This window comes from Mugil cephalus, chromosome 6, assembly GCF_022458985.1.
Source record: "Mugil cephalus isolate CIBA_MC_2020 chromosome 6, CIBA_Mcephalus_1.1, whole genome shotgun sequence".
NCBI lineage: Eukaryota > Metazoa > Chordata > Actinopteri > Mugiliformes > Mugilidae > Mugil > Mugil cephalus.
Window position 1 is genome coordinate 19,807,056 of NC_061775.1, and position 18,700 is coordinate 19,825,755.

Below are 18,700 nucleotides of genomic sequence, written 5' to 3' on the forward strand. Positions count from 1 at the left end.
AATCCCTAAATATGTTGGTCGTAAACATCAAGTTTCACACAACAAAGATTAAAAAGTGGTGGGCGTCTGTTACACACGTTTGACCCCCTCCCTGTCCTGCACCTCTTCCTCACTGTTGCTATAAATGAACCGCCTATTATTTAATTTCTTTTGGCTCTATAGCGGCGGGGAGGTTCACAGGCACAAATGAGCTACTAGTTCACCTATTATTGAGTACACTTTGCACAAAGTCTGCATGTGTTGTAATCAATTCCAGGACAAGAGATTGTTCATTGGAATTTCCAGAGTTGCTTGTTTTTGATCTGTATCTGAGTCTGTTCCAAGTTCCAGTGAACTTTTAAACCCTGAGAGTCACCCGTGTTGACACAGATCTAATCTAGTATCAGGGAGGCAATTTTCCTTTGGGTTTACTCACGGCACATAATTGATAAATTAGTTTTTTAAATCCCCTAAGCAACGGCAAACCCATCTTAAAAGCAGGATTGATTATTCTAAACTGAAACAAATGTATCATTTGGAATTACTCCAAATTGGTATTCAGACACTAAACGCTATGTGTCATCGGTGATTACGTTCATCGCGGTATTCTGCAGAGCACTTGTCAACAGTTAAAAGGTTTAAAGTACTGGACTAGATGAAAGGTCGGAGGGTGAATTTCTTCACACGCGGAAAATATTAACTGATTCAGAGCAGGATCTTTTTTTACTTCAACCAAACAGAGATGAATACAAAGTCAAAATTTCAACGGCACAAATGTGGCCAAATTTTGCCAATAACAGAATCTCACAATTCAGAGGGTTTAATGATTTTTAGGTCACAGAGATAAACTATTTCTGTTCTTGTGAAAGTCCAGCCTGTTGTTCAAACACCTGCCAGTTCCTTTGGTTCAAGCACTGTCTGGTGGTCACTGACCCCTTTACCCCTCTTGACTGATCCGTGCCGTCACTCACCGGAGGCGGTATAAAGACACGGAGGGTCTTAAGTTTCTGAGACAGGTTGACTGACAGACTAACGGCCAGTCACTTATCTAAACGTCTCTTCTCATCTTTATCAGCCGCTGGAGTACCGGACACGAACAAAGAGGCCCGTCGTCCTCTGTGTCAGTTTTCCTGCGGACTTGTGTGTGTGTTTGTAGTTACCGGCGCTGCATTGTGAAAATGTGTAGGCTGGGGTTGAGGTTGTTGTTGCTGCTGTGTTGTGCAGTAATATGTGTTTCCGGGGCGAGAAGAGACTACTTCATCAGGATTGAAGAGGTGGCTTGGAACTATGCCCCAAGTGGGATGAACATCATCCAGAACCGGACACTGGAGCAGGATGAGTAAGTAGCTGCTAGTGTGTTATGGATCTTAAATCTTTTTTCATGAGGCTCTGTCCTCCCTGAACACATGTATACATGAAAAAAATAGTTAACACCTTAGACCAGAGGGGTCAAACATATTTTGGTAAAGAGGACACATACAGGCCAATTTGATCTCAAGGGGTAACGACGCCAGTAACAACCAATTTTCTCTTTGTTTAAGAACAACAAACACATTATGAAAATCTTTACATTTAATGAACTAGCATTTAGAAAAACATTTTATAAACAACCTGGAATGTGTCCAAAAAAAAAAAAAAGTGTAATTCTGGCTCATGGCTGCCCTCCAGGGTTTGGCTCTGGGTCTCAGTGTTGTGTTATGTAAGCAGCTCTTACAAAAACAGTGTGACCCTGTGACAGACTGGCAACCTGTCCAGGGTGTACCCGTCTCTTGCCCTGCGACCCTCTTGACGACAAGCGGTTATGAACATTAATGAATTAATTAATTAATCATGAATTAATGAACAAATTAGTTATTATTAAAAAATTGCAGTTAATGCCTTCTTTGTCATTTTTTCACTTTGTAAATTCAAACTGAGGGAGAGGTTGGATCCTTGGCCACATACTATTACAGAAATATTGCATAATATTAAGTCTTTGATTGATCATTTCTACTATGTCTTTGTTCAGTATAAACAGGGTGACGTAAAAGTGACGTTTAAAATTACAGTTAGTAGTCTGAATTTCAGGGCCCTGGTATTCTGCATGCTCAGCCATTCTTTGAAAGGGCCTTATCATTATTTTTAAAATCCTTTTGGGATTTTGAGTAGTCATAGTAGTCATATTTAAGGAGAGGGGGTGAGAGTTTATAAGTTTTACTACTTCTCACTCCTTTTTGAATATGTACTCTATATGTCATGTGTCAATGATTGTCTTATTCTTTTTTTATTATGTTGTTTCATATTCAAAATAAACTTCAATCAACCAAAAAAAAAAAAATTATGCGTGCACACACAACTAAGTATCTTCCCCTCTCTTGTAGAGAAGCCTCAGTCTTTTTAAAGAAGGGCCCTCAGCGAATCGGTCCCACCTACAAGAAAGCTGTTTATAAGCAGTACATAGACGCCACCTACAGGACAGAGGTGGCGAAGCCAGACTGGCTGGGTTACCTCGGACCCATGTTGATGGCGGAACAGGGCGACACGGTGTTCGTCCAACTGAGGAACGCAGCATCCAGACCTTACAGCATCCACCCTCATGGGCTCAACTACAGCAAAGGCAACGAGGGTGAGGACCGGACCCATCTTACGCAGTATTAAATTAATACAGAGCGTGGTTGGTAAATGTTGGTGGATCGGTTTTGTGTTGTGCGTCTCCTCAGGAGCCCTGTACCCAGATGGCACGAGTGCACGGCTGAAGCGCGACGACTCGGTGGCTCCTGGTGCGACTGTGATCTATGAGTGGACCCTCCCAGAATCCCACAGCCCCACATCAGACGACGGAAACTGCGTGACCAGATTCTACCACTCCCACGTCAGCCCACCAAAAGACATCAACTCAGGACTCATAGGACCCCTCGTCGTCTGTAAGAGAGGTACTGGATCATTTCGTTTAAAAGTGGTGCTCTAAGGTAATAGAGCTATTGAATCCTGTGCTGTTCTGTGCTTCTTTTTTTTTTCTTTTTTTTTTTTTTTTAGAGAGAGCAACATTGCACTTTTTTACGCATCGTATATGTGTTATATTTTATATTGACAATTGATGCGATATTGATAAAGAAGTAAAAACACAACTAGCAAGAATTACGTGCAACTTAACTGGTCAAAACATAAAAATGTTTTAGCAAAAAAAAAGACAGAGGGAATATTATATATTAAGTTATAAGCAATTCCATAACACAACAAATAAATTATATGAGATAACTTAAGTATTTCTTATAGTTTACTCAACATTTTCAGAGTATTTCTACATCTTGTATTATATATATATATATATCACAAATTACTCACTGAATAGATTAGTTTAGAAACAAATAATTAATCAGGTCATCAATTATTCCTATTATTTCCTTTTCATTTTTTCACAGTCAGATGATTAAAACATTGATCATACTTTTTTTGTATTAACATGGATGGAAAACACTTAGTTGATGCACACACCATAAAAACATTAACAAAAATCAATCACACAGTTGTGGTATTCTAGAAAACAGTAAAAATTAAAATAGGTTCAAATAATTTGCCTCATATATAAAGTTATATTGTTAGAAAGTGATTAAAAAACTTACAATTTTTTTTTTTTTTGGTATTTTCTTGATTTTAATTCAAATTGTGCATGCACGGCTCACAAGGCTTGCTCTACGTCTCCTCTGCAGGAACTCTGGATGTGCATGGTGACAGGTCCAGGGATTACATGTACGCTCTGCTCTTCATGGTGTCAGACGAGAACTTCAGCTGGTACCTGGACGAAAACATCCGGACCTACATCACCAGTCCTGCCAGAAACCTGAAGGAGGACGAGGATTTCATTGAGAGCAACAAGATGCACGGTGAGGGGTAGGAGGGTGACATTCACGCAAACCCGAACACCAGTCTTCAAACGTAAATACAGTCTTTAACTCTGAAATGTGTGTTGCAGGTATAAATGGTTATCTGTACGGTAATCTGCCTGGACTGAGCATGTGTCAAGGAAACAAGATCCAGTGGCATTTGATGGCTTTAGGCAATGAGGTAACTACTGAATATCTGACAGAAGAGGCAGATATTAAACTTTACTGTGTCTTATTTTTATTGAAATCATGGTTTTTCACGCTAGGCCTCCCCTGTCCTTAAAGCCTAGTGACGCCCCTGGTTAACATTACGACAACGACTGCTATCTCAGCAGTGAAGAACTTTATTTATTTTTTACTTCACAGCTGAATCATTTGACCATTTCAGTTCAAAATGTTAAAAAAATAGTTCTCCCTTTTGTTGTTCATGCATTCAGAATCATTCACGTTTACCCACAGGTGGACATGCATTCAGTTCACTTCCATGGTCAGATCCTGACCACTCAGGGCCACCACACAGACACGGTGAGCCTCTTCCCAGCCTCCAGCGCTATGGCTGAAATGGAAGCCGACAACCCTGGACACTGGCTGCTGACGTGCACCGTCAATGACCACCTGCTGGGTGAGATCACGCTCTCCACTCTGGACCAAAATGACGGGATTTGCTTCGCTAGATACCAGTACTCTGACAAAGAATGTATTTGTATTGAGTTTTCTGTTTCTGTGGTTTTGCTCAGCTGGAATGCAGGCTCTGTTTGAGATCAAGAAGTGTTTCCCGAATGTCCATAAGCCGAGGCCTCACGGTGAGCGCCGACAGTTCTTCATAGCAGCTGAAGAGGAAGTCTGGGACTACGCTCCTACAGTGCCCGCTGACAGGTCGGTTACAGTACACATGGTCGCATTCACACAAACATATAGTGTATAGACCTGTACCGAGTCTAACTTGTGCTTATATACGTGCAGCGAGGCAGAAATGTTTGTAACCCGAGCCCGAAACCGCATCGGAAGCCGCTACAAGAAGGCTCGCTATGTGGAATACACAGACGGCACCTTCACAACAAAGATGCTACGCAGCCCAGAAGAGCAACACCTTGGAATTCTGGGTAATCTAGATTCAGATTCTTTTACATGGTACTTGTAGTTATTGGAAATCAGACCATTAGATTAGATAGAAAGATAGATAGATAGATAGATAGATAGATAGATAGATAGATAGATAGATAGATAGATAGATAGATAGATAGACTATCGAAAATATAATATAATAAGTATACGTTATATGATATATATAACAAGTATATATATCTACATATATATCATTGAACATGCATATATATATATTATATTTAGATGTTGTCAGTACAGTAGAGTGAGATATATAGTTGATATGTAGTTGTAAGATATAAATACATGGTGCTGTATAAATATATATATAGTAGTATCAGCAAAAAGGACCGCAGTCCAGTAGTTAATTGATTTAAACCTGGCTGATTAACTATTTCTTTCTTTCTTTCTTTCTTTTTTATTGTGTCTCCAGGTCCCGTGCTGAGGGCTGAGGAGAGAGACACCATCAATGTGGTGTTCAAGAACAAAGCCAGCCGGGCCTACACAATACAACCACACGGAGTACAGTACAGCGTGGAGGAGGACGGGACACTCTATCACAATGAATTGGAAGGTAAATACACACCAGTACTGTTATCAATGAACTAGATTAATCGTAGTCCTTTTTTTTTTATTATCTCTTTCTGACTTCTCCCATTCTCCCCTTAAGAGTCATATACAGCAAAGAAACTAAGAGAACTTAAGAAACTACCAAGTAAGCCAAAACTGAATTTCAGTACTAGTTAACATGCATTACTGAATGTTTTATTATTTAGTATGATGATGATTCAATTTCTTTTTTCTAGGAGTGGTGACTCCTCCTCCGGCTGCTCTGGTCAGACCTGGGGCGGTGCATACCTACGAGTGGACCGTGCCCATAGGAGCTGGGCCCGTCCAGGGGGAGGCTGACTGTCTGACCTATATGTACTACTCTGCCGTGGATCCCGTTAAGGACACCAGCTCCGGACTGGTTGGGCCGCTCCTCATCTGTCGACCCGGATCACTGAAGAAGGGAGTACAGGTGAGATGAGACACCGAACGTTATTTTAACATCAGGTTTTTAACACGAGGTCCAATTTACGTCCAATGTGGTCCAATAAAACATCTGCTGGATGTCATTAAGAGTGAAAAAAATAAACTCATACAATAATATAATACATGTGATAAATTCAAGATGTTATCAGAAAGTCCATTCCATAATTTCACACCGAGAACGGAAACACATCTGAATTTTATATTTGTTCTTCCTTTACATATTTCAAAAATAAAGAGCCCTCTTAAATGATGTCTTCCCTCTCTTACAACAATTCTGAACTCAAAAAATTATTTCTAATATTTTTAATTGAACTATATCCTAGAATTTTAATGTGCCACATAAAAATAATAATCTATTAGCCTGTTCTAAATAACTCACTTTATTTATTACTCATATAGCTCTGTTTTGTAGTTTAATTATGGGATCTAAATTTCATTTATAAACAATTGCCCATGTCATATATAAAATTATCAGTGAAGTATCTAATAGATAAAAGCTTTTCTTAGTTAATACATGTTGTGTTTTATAGAGAATAGCAACTGACCTAGATCATTTTCATTTTATGTATTCTGTATGTGGTTTGTGATCTGTTATAGCTCCCAAAAACTTTAATTCATACACACCATTGATTTCCACTCCATTTAAATTTTATTTTATTTCACAATTCTTTTTTTAGCTTCACTAAACCACGTGATTTTTGTTTATGTTTCATTTATCAGTGAATCTATTGTGATTAAACCATTGGCTTAAAACAGTCAGTTCCCTTTCTGCTGTTCTTATCCGTTCCTGCAGGTCATCATCATCCTCAAACATCACCCAATAAAGTTTATTTGATGCTGTGACAATATCATTAGAGTAGATTGTATTAAAGTTTTACTTTTTATCTCTAATCTAAGTATTAGGGTTAGGTACTTGTGATCTTTTTTGAGGCCTGACCCTCTAAGAGCCACTAAGACCAGTTTGTGAAGCACTTCCCATCCATGCTTCCTTTAGCATATAGAAGCTGAAGAACTCTATTATTTAAACCCACATTTCCTCTTCTTCTGTCTCTCTTCTTGTGTAGAAAAACTATAACAAAGAGTTTCACCTATTGGCTACCGTGTTTGACGAAAACCTGAGCTGGTACCTGGATGACAACATTAGGACTTTTGCCACGGCCCCCGCCACTGTCAACAAGGAGGACGAGGACTTCATGGAGAGCAACAAAATGCATGGTGAGCAAAGAGAGTCTCAATAAATCACTCACCACATACAGATGTGTATATTTCAAGTCAGTTTGTATCATTAAATGTGTTCAACTGGCAGGATTAAAGATTACAATCCTTCTCTTTCTGTGGGTCTCTTTTAGCCATCAATGGGTTTGTGTATAGGAACCTACCGGGCTTGACCATGTGTAAGGGAGATAAAGTATCCTGGCACCTGTCAGGACTGGGGACAGAGACGGACATCAACAGCCTTTACTTCCAAGGCAACCGCTTCCTTTATCGCCAAAACAGGCGGGACACCATCAGCGTTTTCCCTCACATCTCACACACGGTCACCATGGAGCCAGACAGCATGGGTATGCATCTTCTGCGTGAAAATACAAAGCACAATTCACACCCTATATTTAGCCAGTGGAAACAAAGTCTCTAAAAGAGCATTGTGTGTTTTGTGTGTGTTTCAGGTCAGTTTGAAGTGGCGTCGCCCACAGTCAGCAATTATCGGGGCGGGATGAGGGCCAACTACACTGTGCAGAAGTGCAGCATGTTCCAGCATCAGAGGGAGATGATGCTCCACTCAAAGACCTACTATATCGCTGCCGTGGAGACAGAGTGGGACTATTCCCCAAACCGCACATGGGAGACGGAGATGTTCCGTGGACATGAAAAGTAAAGCATCACCTGCACAACATAAAAAAAAAAAAATAGTATAACTTTTAGCATGATTTAGCAGTAAATATATATATATATTTTATTCATAAAATAGTCATTTGATAAATACATCGTTGCCCATTAAGTTGGAATCATTTTGTTTTCAGACACTATTTATTCCCATTCATCACATATATAATCATACATGTATAAGTCACAATTATTTCATGAGAAGAGGTAAAAAATGTTTTATTGCAACTTTATAGGCAGTCTTTCACTTTTATATTTATACGGCACATCCAGTCATTCCAGAGTCATTTGTTCCTACACTTTAAGGACCTTAAGACCTTAAGGAATAAGACTGGTGATATTTTAGAGTCATTATGCCATCCAGCCGTCATTAAATGTTTAATAGAGCACAAGATAATTGATGGTCCTTCTTCTTAATGAATAAAATGAACGCGTGATTCTCTCCTGCTCCAGTCCTGCCCCTGTTTTCGTGGACAAGCAGGGTGGGTTCATAGGCTCTCGCTACAAGAAGGTTGTCTACCGGCAGTACACCGACAAGAAGTTTACCACGCAGGTGGAAAGAACAGCTGACATGGAACACCTGGGCATCTTGGGTAAGAAACAGTGAGAAAGTATGATTCAATCCCTACTCCTGTACTGTTCCACCTGCTATCTGTTAAAAACAGTCACACGCGTCACCACCACAGCTTCCAGAATAATCAGCCTTCCCACAACAACCCTAACACATCTCAACAACAGGGCCATTACACACATCGCCATCGCAATAAAACAGCACCTCACATGTCCACCAAACACAGATATAGATCACTGAGGTGCAGAAGGGCTCGTTTTGGAAAAAAGCCTGGTACCTGGTGCCATAGGTGCCCTTAATAAAAGGCCTCCCTAAATGGGTCAGAGTGGACTAAATGGGCTGAATGTTAAATACTGTTGTGCTGTTTTTGCTATGTGTCCAGTGACGAAGGCGAAGTCATGTTAATCTGTACACAATACCTATGACAAACAAACAACAACAAAAAAAACAATTATTAGAGCCTTTCTCTTCGTTCAGGTCCAATGATTCATGCTGACGTGGGAGACAAGGTGAACATCGTTTTTAAGAACATGGCATCCAGGCCTTATTCTATCCACGCCCACGGAGTCAAGACAGAAACCCCTGAAGTACACAAAACCGAACCAGGTAAAGGAATGTTTAGAAATGCGGCAAAAATAAGAGGTTTTTTTTTGTTGTTTTTTTTATCAGCTTGTTCTCATATTGTTGGACCCTTTTTCATGCTTTTGTAGAAGTCTTCCAGTCTTCCGTTGTTTAAAGAGTAACACATCAAAATGAGAACTGCTTTATTTTTCTGAGAATATAGGAAGATTTGTAGCGTCCTCTCTTCCTCTCAGCTGTGGAAGTGACGTTACAAAAATAGTTTGCTGTTACTTACTGGGTTATTCTCAACCATGTGCCTTAGGGTTACATAGGAGGAGATACTTTCTAGGTGTTTGGCGCCTCTTTCTGTATTGTGTCATTATTACGTATCCAGAGTGCGACCTTTCAGACAGACTGCATGCAACTTTAATCAGTTTAATTAGTTCACGAGATCCGAAAACCATTAAAACATGATGCTTGTCACAGGTCAAACTCACACCTACATCTGGTACGTAAACAAGAATACAGGACCGACCACAGATCAGGAGTCTTGCGCCGTCTCAGCGTATTTCTCCACCGTCGACGTCGTTAAGGTACGACGATACACTCAATATCTAACACAAAAAAACGCAGACAAGTTCTCACATGTGTTGTGTTCCTTCCCGACAGGACCTTTACAGCGGGCTCATCGGTCCGTTGGTGATCTGTCGCCGTAGCTGGTCTAGGTGAGTGCTTCTACATTTGTATGTGTTAATCCAAAGTGTATGATAGGCTCGCATGATTTTGACAATATTGCACGTTTGATGAAAGATTGATAACTGTGTGCGGATTACAGGAGTTTTGGTCTGAAGAAAGAAGCGGAAGAGTTTGCTCTTCTCTTCCTGGTTTTTGATGAGAATGAAAGCTGGTAAGAAACAATAACAGTTTACACCAGGGTTATTCCATTACATATTCATTTGGGACAAATTTTTAAAAGCAAGAAATGCATTCAGGCCAAACATGTTAGGCAGCTGGTAATGACAAATATTAAACTAACACAGATCCATGTGGTACAAAAAAAAAAGGCTTTTTTATCCACTGTGGGATAAATTAAAGTATTATTTTAGATTTTAAATTTGGTAATGTGAAAAAGGCACATTAAAAAGTGCATAAAAACACAACAACAAAGCTGTAATTGAACAGACACTTTTTTGCTTGGAAAAATAAGATGAAATTCTGTAAATGATCATTTTGGCCACATTTTACCCAGCCATATCTAAACAAAATAAAAAATTGTGCATAAATGTAGCATTAACGTTTGTTTCTGGTCGTATCTGAACCTCGCATATTGCAAAGTGCATTTAACCGATGCTCATATATCAGCCTGATGATACCATGATACGCACGTACTACACACATCACTGTGAGGGTATATGCGCTGCCGTAATATTGTGCATGTGATGTTAATTTTTCCCGACAGCAATGCACAAAAACAAAAAGTACGGTATATTTATCACTGTTTCTTAAAATTCAGGTATCTGGATGAAAACATCAGGGCGCAAATCAGGACCCCTCGTCCCAACCTAAAGGAGGACGAAGACTTTATTGAGAGCAACAAGATGCACGGTGAGAAAAGCACACACGCGCACAAAGTATTATTTTGACTAAACGGTGTTTAATTTAAATTAATTAATTAATTATTCTTTTTAATGTGCTTGTGTTTCCATGCAGCCATTAACGGCTACGTGTATGGTAACTTGAACGGTTTGAACATGGAGGTGGGTGATAAGGTGTATTGGTACCTGATGGCGATGGGCACCGAAGTGGACATACACACGGCACACTGGCATGGCCACACTGTGGAATACAAGGTATGTAAAAAAAAAAAAAAAAAAAAGAAGACCACCTACAGCAGCAGTACAACACTAATGACTTGAAAAATAAAATAAAAAAATTCTCTTTTGTCTGAAGCTGGGCGGAGGTGTTCACCGCACTGATGTGTATGAGCTGTTTCCAGCCACCTTCCAGGTAAAACTTCACCAAACACTTGGATAATTTCACTTGCTTAAGGTGCAACATGACGTGTTTCAATAGCATTTCCAGCACTTTTGACAAACTAAAGATTTTTTAAGGTGAACATTGTCCGATGTATAAAACTGTGAAGATGCAACGCCTTTACCAATAACTATTAAGACTGCAAATCACATGTAAGGCAAGTAAGGTGATAGGAATGCAACAAGCCCAGCTCTGGGAAGTCTATTTTATGCGGTTAAGGTAAAAGAGCTGAACTTATTATTGACAGTCCTAACCAGACAAATGCTTAAAACAAGGACGCTGCGTGCCAGGGTCTCTTTCATCCCTGTCGCCATAGATAGGCTTAACTTTCTGGACTAGGTTTGTCTGGACTCCCCATGCACTTATTCATACTTATTTTATACACATGCACTTTATTGCGTCACGTTTTTATTAATAGTATTTTTATTAGTAGTATTTTTATCACTTTCATTGTGGTTATTGTATTATGTTCATGTCATCTGATGTTGCCCTCGTCCTCTGTGTCTCTGATGTCTGCTGCAAAATTAATTTCCTTCGGGATCTCAACAAATCAGAACTGAACTGAACTTAATGTGACCCTCTTTAAGAGCAAATAGCATTTTGTGAAATCTACACTCGACCAGTGAGTCATGACGTGTTCTCGTCTCCAGACAGTAAAGATGCGTCCTCAGTATCCCGGTACCTGGCTACTCCACTGTCACGTCACGGACCACATTAAAGCCGGCATGGAGGCGATGTAACGTACTGAAAACGGTCACTGAAAAAAAGCGAGTGATGAACGGCTCTGAGGTCAGGTTGAGACAAATTCAATGTGAAGTGAATATTAACATAACCTGTTTGTTTCTCTTCAACAGTAAAGAGGAGGGGCTGAACCACTGAGGAAGACGGATCCAGACACAAGTTATCAGACACAAGTTAAAAATCTTAATGTGAATGGATACAAAACACTAAGTAAAATCCTATTTTATATTAAAATGTGTTTTTATAACCAGCTGAGTGTTTGGTGTTCTCTGAATGACAACAACAACCAGCTTTAAATTTAAAGTTTCTTTCATCATAATCATCATCATCATCAGCAGCAGCAGCAGTTTATGTAATACTTTATGTAACCCATCTTAGCAATACGGTGCCACATCCATCATGCATCAAATTAATTTAAAACTCCATTTGTACAAAACCATAAATTTGCATCTCAGCAAAGACCCCATTTAGTTTTAGTTTCCAAAGACCCCTTGGGGGATTGGGGGGGGGGACAGTTCTGTAAAGCCAATTAATTCAAATGATCTACAAATGTTTATACTTGAGGGCATCAGACAAACATGAAGAACAATAATGATACTTAAGAGCTGGAACATATTCATTTCACTACATGCATATTTTCAACAGGAATTTAAGAGGTATTCAACAGAGGGTCTGCAACCCCTAGATGGTCCGACAAGGTACGGGGGGGGAGTGAATGTATTTGAGTATTTGGTCATACTTACTTATTATATCAGAGAAATGGACATGGGTCTTCTGAGGGTGTCCTGTGGTGTCTGGCAACAGGATGTTGTTTGTGAGGGTCTTCGGGTCCTGTGGGTAGATGCCTCTGTGGATTGCCACAAGACAATCTGTTGTTTAATGTTGAAGCTGATCGGTGTAGAAGCGAGTGGGGGCTCAGTCTGGGTTGCCACTAGGTGGCAGAAGAGCTCCTTTAATCGACAGGATTTTGGCGACCATCTGACCAACAAGGTTCACAACAGTGTCACAGACATGTCTCTTTACCAGCTGATTGACTGGTTTAATAAGACTCATGTGAAAAGGGATATTTAGTTAAAATGCAAAGGTAATAGTGTGCAATGTAGCAAGAAAAGCTGAACGCTCTCCTGCTGACAATGACCACACAGTTCTTTTATTCTTCCAGACGATGTGTTTGGAGCCACTTCAAGGTGATGCAGCAATGAGCCTCTCAGTGTCCTACATGGGGGGGAGGGGGACCTTTAACGGGGTTTGTTCTACTCGGAGCAGTAAGTCTGCAAGTACTGATGAGAAAGTGAACCTCAACTTCGATTGCTCTTGGTCTAAAAAGCACCAACACAACTGGCTTCTCACTTACTTGTAAGATACAAGTCTCCGATACTATGGAAGTGTTTGACATTGCGCTCTAGTATTCTGTAAATAATTCCACAAAAAAAACAAAACAAAACAAAAAAAAAAAACATGATGAATCACTTTAGACATCCCAGATAAGAGCCACGAAAAATATTTTAAAACCAAAGATGTACTGTAGTTTGACAGGCTCGTGAGGAGCCACTTTATTCAGAGTGTTCAAACCATCCGATTCTGTTAAGATTACTTATCATTAGGAAACACACATTCACACAGCCAACACACACACAGACACCCTAAAAAACTCAAGTGCGCTCACACACAAACTCCGTACTGAGTGCAGATCAGTTTCTAAGCAGCCACCTGCAATCCTCCATTAGCTGGCAAGGAAATGGAATTTAAAAGATTCAGACCATGAAATGTGGCCAATAATGCCAGCCCTGATCTAAACCTGGGCTGAATCTCAATGACGCGGTAACAGCTCTGTCACATTCAACTAGTAAAACTTCACCCGACACTTGCTCCAAACTGCGTTGGCCTCGCACCAGAATGCCGCGTGTCCGTTCTTAGCCACTGTTTCATACCCAGAGTCAGCTGTCCTACTGGTGTAGTTCATTTAACGCTGCAGGCTGGGATTTTTATTAACCGGCTAAATGAGTAGTGAAAAGGTCACGATATCAGCTGTGTGAGGCTGTGATGTTCAAACGTAATTGGTAGATGGATGAAAAAGCGACATTTTCATTGTTCTTTTCAGGCTCAGCTCTACATTTTTCTGGCTTTTTTTTTCTCAACTTTCGGCAGAACCAGGCTCAACAACTCGAAACTCGAAAACTATATTGATCAGGCATCCCATTCCTAATATTGTGAAGGTCTCCCTTGTGTCTCTAAAACTGTTGTAACTCATCAGAGAATAGACACAGGTCTTCTGAGGGTGTCCTGTGGTGTCTGACAACAGAATGTTGTTAGTGGGAGGTTTTGGGTCCTATGGGTTGACAGAAGGGTCATCCACCAGATACTTGATCAGTTTGGGATCTAGAGAACTTGGAGACCAGGTCAACATCTTGTGCTTTGGAGTGGGGGTCTAGGTTCTAGGTGGTCTAGGCAGGTGCTACATGTCTAAGTAACATCCACATGAATGCCAGGTCAAAAAGTTTCCCACTGAATTGTCACAAGATGCTCGATGTTGGTCACGTCTCCTGTCAGTGGTCATAATGTTATGTCTGATTGGTGCATATATTGTGTACTATTTCGCAGCTTGAATATATTCAAAATGAAAAAACAAAAAACAAAAAAAACATCATCACATGCACATTTAAAGAAAAAGAACCAACGCTCCAGACAGAAAGAAACATCTTAGTGGGAGCCACCTTAACATCGACAAAGGTTGGAACGTTAAATACAGTTTAGGTTCAGTTAATTTAATAATATTAATATGACTGTGCAATAGCTCAAAAATGTCAGTCTTGGTAGGGATGAAAGAATAAAGAAAATATAAGACATCCTCCCTCATGCCTGGGTTCCACACGGTCCAGATCATGTGCGTAAATTCACAAAGCTGATAATGTATAAGGGAGATAAAGTATCTTGGCACCTGTCAGGACTGGGGACGGAGCACCATATCTCACACGCTGTCACTCTGCAGCCAGACAGCATTCAAAAAGTAATTCGAAAACAACAACAACAAACAAAACAAAAAGACAACAACATATTTAAGAGAAGTATGCTACAATGACACCAACTCAAATGTTTGAATCAACAGGATAACACTCACATGTCCAGCCCAGTCTCACGGGAGCTTGTGAAATATTCATAGCATCGACCACAACTTTAAAGGACTGTATTTTAGTTGGTATTACTTTCCAGTCTGCACCAAAGTGTTCGGAGACTGAGGCTATGTTCAGACTACCAATACAAATCCATTTTTTTTGGCATATCTCTGGTGCCTGAGGATTTCTGCACAACAAAAAGCCTCATGAGATCTGATTTTGGTGGAGCACTTCATGTCATCTGCGTTTTTGTATATAATTTCCACAGCAGTTCACGTAGAGAGACACACAAATCTGATCTGATGTCTTGCTAATAAGAGTGTGGACGGTTTGTCCGCCGTCTGCAAGCACCTGGAACATGTCCAATTAGATTAACATTTTAAAACACCCGATTTTATGCAGATTTTTTGCTTCACACATTTTCTATGATTAAACTTGAAACAGTCCTTGTCAAAAACAGATTTGACCGGCAGTCTAAACATGCAGTCGTCTTAAATTTGTGGTCTATAGACAAGCAGCCTGGGAACTCTAATAGGCTATGCCAATGTACCGTAATTCGTCTAATTAGTGTCAAAAACATGGTGAAATGTATAAGTAAATACATAGAGACCGGAAAAATGTGAATTATCAGATCAAATTAAGGACAATTGGCCACGACAATGATCCATACGAGCCAGAATGGATTCGAAAAATTGGATGAGCCTCATTTTCAGTTAGTTTAAGTTAGTTCTACGTCATTTCAGTTATGATAAATGTAGCTAAATAAATGATGCTAACACTAAGAGCTTTTACTGAGAAGTAACGTTAGCCATACAATACTGTAGCGTCCAACCAGATGTTAAAAGGATGACGAGGAGCAATCGCAAATATTCTGTTTATTGTTTTATTGTTATTTATTGTTGGAACTGAAACACTTACTGACGGTCGTAATTACACCAAAACAACAACATCGAAAAACTTATCTGACAGCCCTCCAGGACTTAACTTAAGAAGTAACTTAAGGTATGACTTAATCAAAAAAATATTTATGTTAATTACCCTAATTCACACTAAATGTGAACCACAACAGCAGGTTTCTGTGCCTGGATTTCAGTTGTTTCTTCATATTTTTTCATCAGCGACGTCACCCTTTTTTAAATTGCGATGACGTCACTCAATAGCCGTGTGTCTTATAATGGCCGGGGGTGTGGCTTACACGAACAACTACAGGACAGGTGCATTAGTCAGCCAATTATAGATGTAGTAACACACAGGTACCACGGATGGCAGTAGCTACATTTGAAGTGACACAAAAACCAAGATTTTCAGCGGAACACTCTCAAAACAACACCGGGCTTTAGCAGCGTGAGGCAAACAAGAAATGTGACGTGAACTTCGAGGATAAGGTAATGAAATATGCAGAGCAAAATACAGCAGAGGGAGTTGTGAAGCGCTTTAATATTGACCCAAAAAGGTGTTCTGACATCGGGACGGTTACTTTCTGGTATGCTATGGCCACTTAAGTTGCGGTAAAAATTTTCATGCGTGTATCGTACGGCTTAAAAACCTTGTCAAATTACCCAATTAATGGACCCTGTTCACTTTTTGAATTCATACTGACACAATTGTGTTATTTATTCGCTCGTCCGTTCTGACCATCCAATGCTTAAGCGTAAATAAAGGCCCCAGACGCTATTAGAGTAAATACGGTACGTACACACTCTACTTTCTTTCTACTCTGAGTAGATAGAAGCTTTAATTTTGGCTTAATGGCTCCAAATTAAACTATTTTAAACTAGTTTGCACTTTCTAATGTTATTAGAAGGATGTGTTCATCTCTCATAAGGATTATCTGAGTTGTATTATTATTCTTAGTAGTATCTTTGTTGCCTTTTTTTCACAAGCTCATTCTGGCTGTGCCTGGACAGAGGGCCTATCAGGACCGATCCTCATGTTGGAAGCAGATGGCTGGTGCTGCTCGCAGTCGCATCTCTCTCCCACACCAGGCTCTCTGGGTAGATTTGACATAAGCTTAATTAATGATTCGATAACTGCAGAGGCGTTAAAGGGAGCATGGAGAGAAGAGTAAATTCCAAATGTAATAGCTAAACTGGGTAGCGATAGAGTTGAAGGGATTTTGTCTTTACCACGCGCTCTCTGTCTCTGTGTCTCCTCACAGTTTCTCTGATCGGCCCAGTGTGAGCTCCACAGCGTGCTGAGTAGAAAAAAAAAATTAGTTTAAGACCCACGAATGGAACAAAAGAGATGTTTATTGAAGGCTGTGCTCTCCATGAAACCTTCACACTGCAGGGAGCAGGAGCTTAATCTTAAATCCAGATGAGTCACCAGCTGGAACATTTGCCAAGTCACTTTGGATGAATTGGGATGGGCTCGAAGAACAGTATGCTAAAAGAACATGATAAAAAAAAAAAAAGATCTGATAAAACATACGTTCCCCAAAATATCAATCACGATAGAACTTTTTTGACACGAGCAAAGTGGTTTTGCTCACTGTGGATTCTTAGAGCTGCAAAATACGATAAAAGAGTTGTTTTGTCACAACTTTATTGGCAACACTGAATTCCTTTAGTGTACCAAGATGAGCAAAATAGACCCAGATCAATTTACGTTGGCGAACATGTTCGTTTTCTTCCTTAGTTTTTCTTCTCTAATTATTGAGGATTTTACCATGTGTAAAACAGCCATCCATCCTTTGGCTTCCCTTGGCCTCAGGCCAACATAGTACCGTCATCAGCCATTGAATGAATAATGCGAGATTAGCAAGTTCGTGTCAACATTTCGTTAGCAGAATTATCAAGTGCAGATTTGGGGTATTTAGTTAAAAAAAAGTTATTTAAGTCAAGTCAAGAGGCCAATGCATGTGTGCGAGCGTGAATGAGGGAGTGTGAGAGAAACGGTGTGTGTCGGTGTTCACAGTGTCTGTTAGATAACAAGCATGTGTAAGTCCCAGTAAAAGGAAACTGGGCACTGTAATAGCTTAATCCATTAAATGAAATGGCGACATACATACTCATTTATATCCCAAAAAGCATATGGATTAGTGTTTTTGTGTAATTTGGCTTCCTCTTCCTCCTCTTGGCTTCTACTTATAGTTTAGTTTTAATATTTGTTGCGTATTATTCTGATATTTGTTTCTCAGAAAGTGTCTTATTCCATGTTGTACTGCTCACATGTTCTTAAATTGTCCCATATAAAGTTTTCTTTATATTTTCTTTTTTTTTTCTTTCTTTAAGTCTGAGTATGAACTCGCAATAATGTATCTGAAAGATTCACAAAAACACCAAACAAAGGACCAAAGCAATCACAGATTGATTTTCTGTGTTGCTTATTTCATTTGAGTCATGCAGCCACCCATGCAGTCCTGATGAAGCCGATTAACTTGAGCAGTTTTTTTTGACCTCACATCAAGTTGATATTACCTAAAATCACCATAACATCAATAGGATTTAGGCTGAGGGATTCACAAAATCACAGCCATGTGATTAACCAGTAGTAGTAAAGAGCTACACAGTAAAACTTTGCAGTTATAGAGTCAGTATTAATAGAGACATGATAATGATAATGGTAAGAAGAGACTTTTTTTTGCCTATTTGCGCCACAGAAGAAGAAGATGATGTCTGGCCACATAGAAAAAACACATACATAGCACTTCCTTTGTTTCTATGGAAACAGAGCAGGTTGCATGTCCTGTGTGCAACACGTGTGGTCTCTGTAGACTCTCCGCTGCATGTACATAAACCCTACGGTACACTCTGCATTAATTCCCATCCTCGCTTTCAAAAGAAAAGTGCAGAAGCCACCTGTCAGCAAAAGAA

At 39.8% G+C, this 18,700-nt stretch overlaps 1 protein-coding gene and 1 long non-coding RNA gene across 2 annotated transcripts; both read left to right on the forward strand.

Moving 5' to 3' along the window:
• The first annotated feature begins 983 nt into the window (after positions 1-983).
• On the forward strand, positions 984-11,786 carry LOC125009364 (ceruloplasmin). Its single transcript, XM_047587272.1, has 23 exons — positions 984-1,318; positions 2,340-2,584; positions 2,679-2,891; positions 3,669-3,842; positions 3,932-4,023; positions 4,302-4,464; positions 4,580-4,718; positions 4,806-4,945; positions 5,380-5,520; positions 5,617-5,661; positions 5,753-5,967; positions 7,046-7,196; positions 7,331-7,543; positions 7,649-7,853; positions 8,319-8,458; positions 8,914-9,042; positions 9,484-9,590; positions 9,667-9,722; positions 9,833-9,904; positions 10,511-10,602; positions 10,708-10,847; positions 10,948-11,004; positions 11,682-11,786. Exons 1-23 carry the CDS (start codon positions 1,158-1,160, stop codon positions 11,769-11,771), a joined length of 3,180 nt encoding a protein of 1,059 aa, XP_047443228.1. The 5' UTR covers positions 984-1,157; the 3' UTR covers positions 11,772-11,786.
• Positions 11,787-16,168: 4,382 nt separating this feature from the next.
• LOC125009702 lies at positions 16,169-17,949 on the forward strand. Its single transcript, XR_007112972.1, has 3 exons — positions 16,169-16,270; positions 16,769-16,879; positions 17,044-17,949. It is a non-coding gene; the product is annotated as an uncharacterized LOC125009702 (long non-coding RNA).
• The last annotated feature ends 751 nt before the right edge of the window (positions 17,950-18,700 follow it).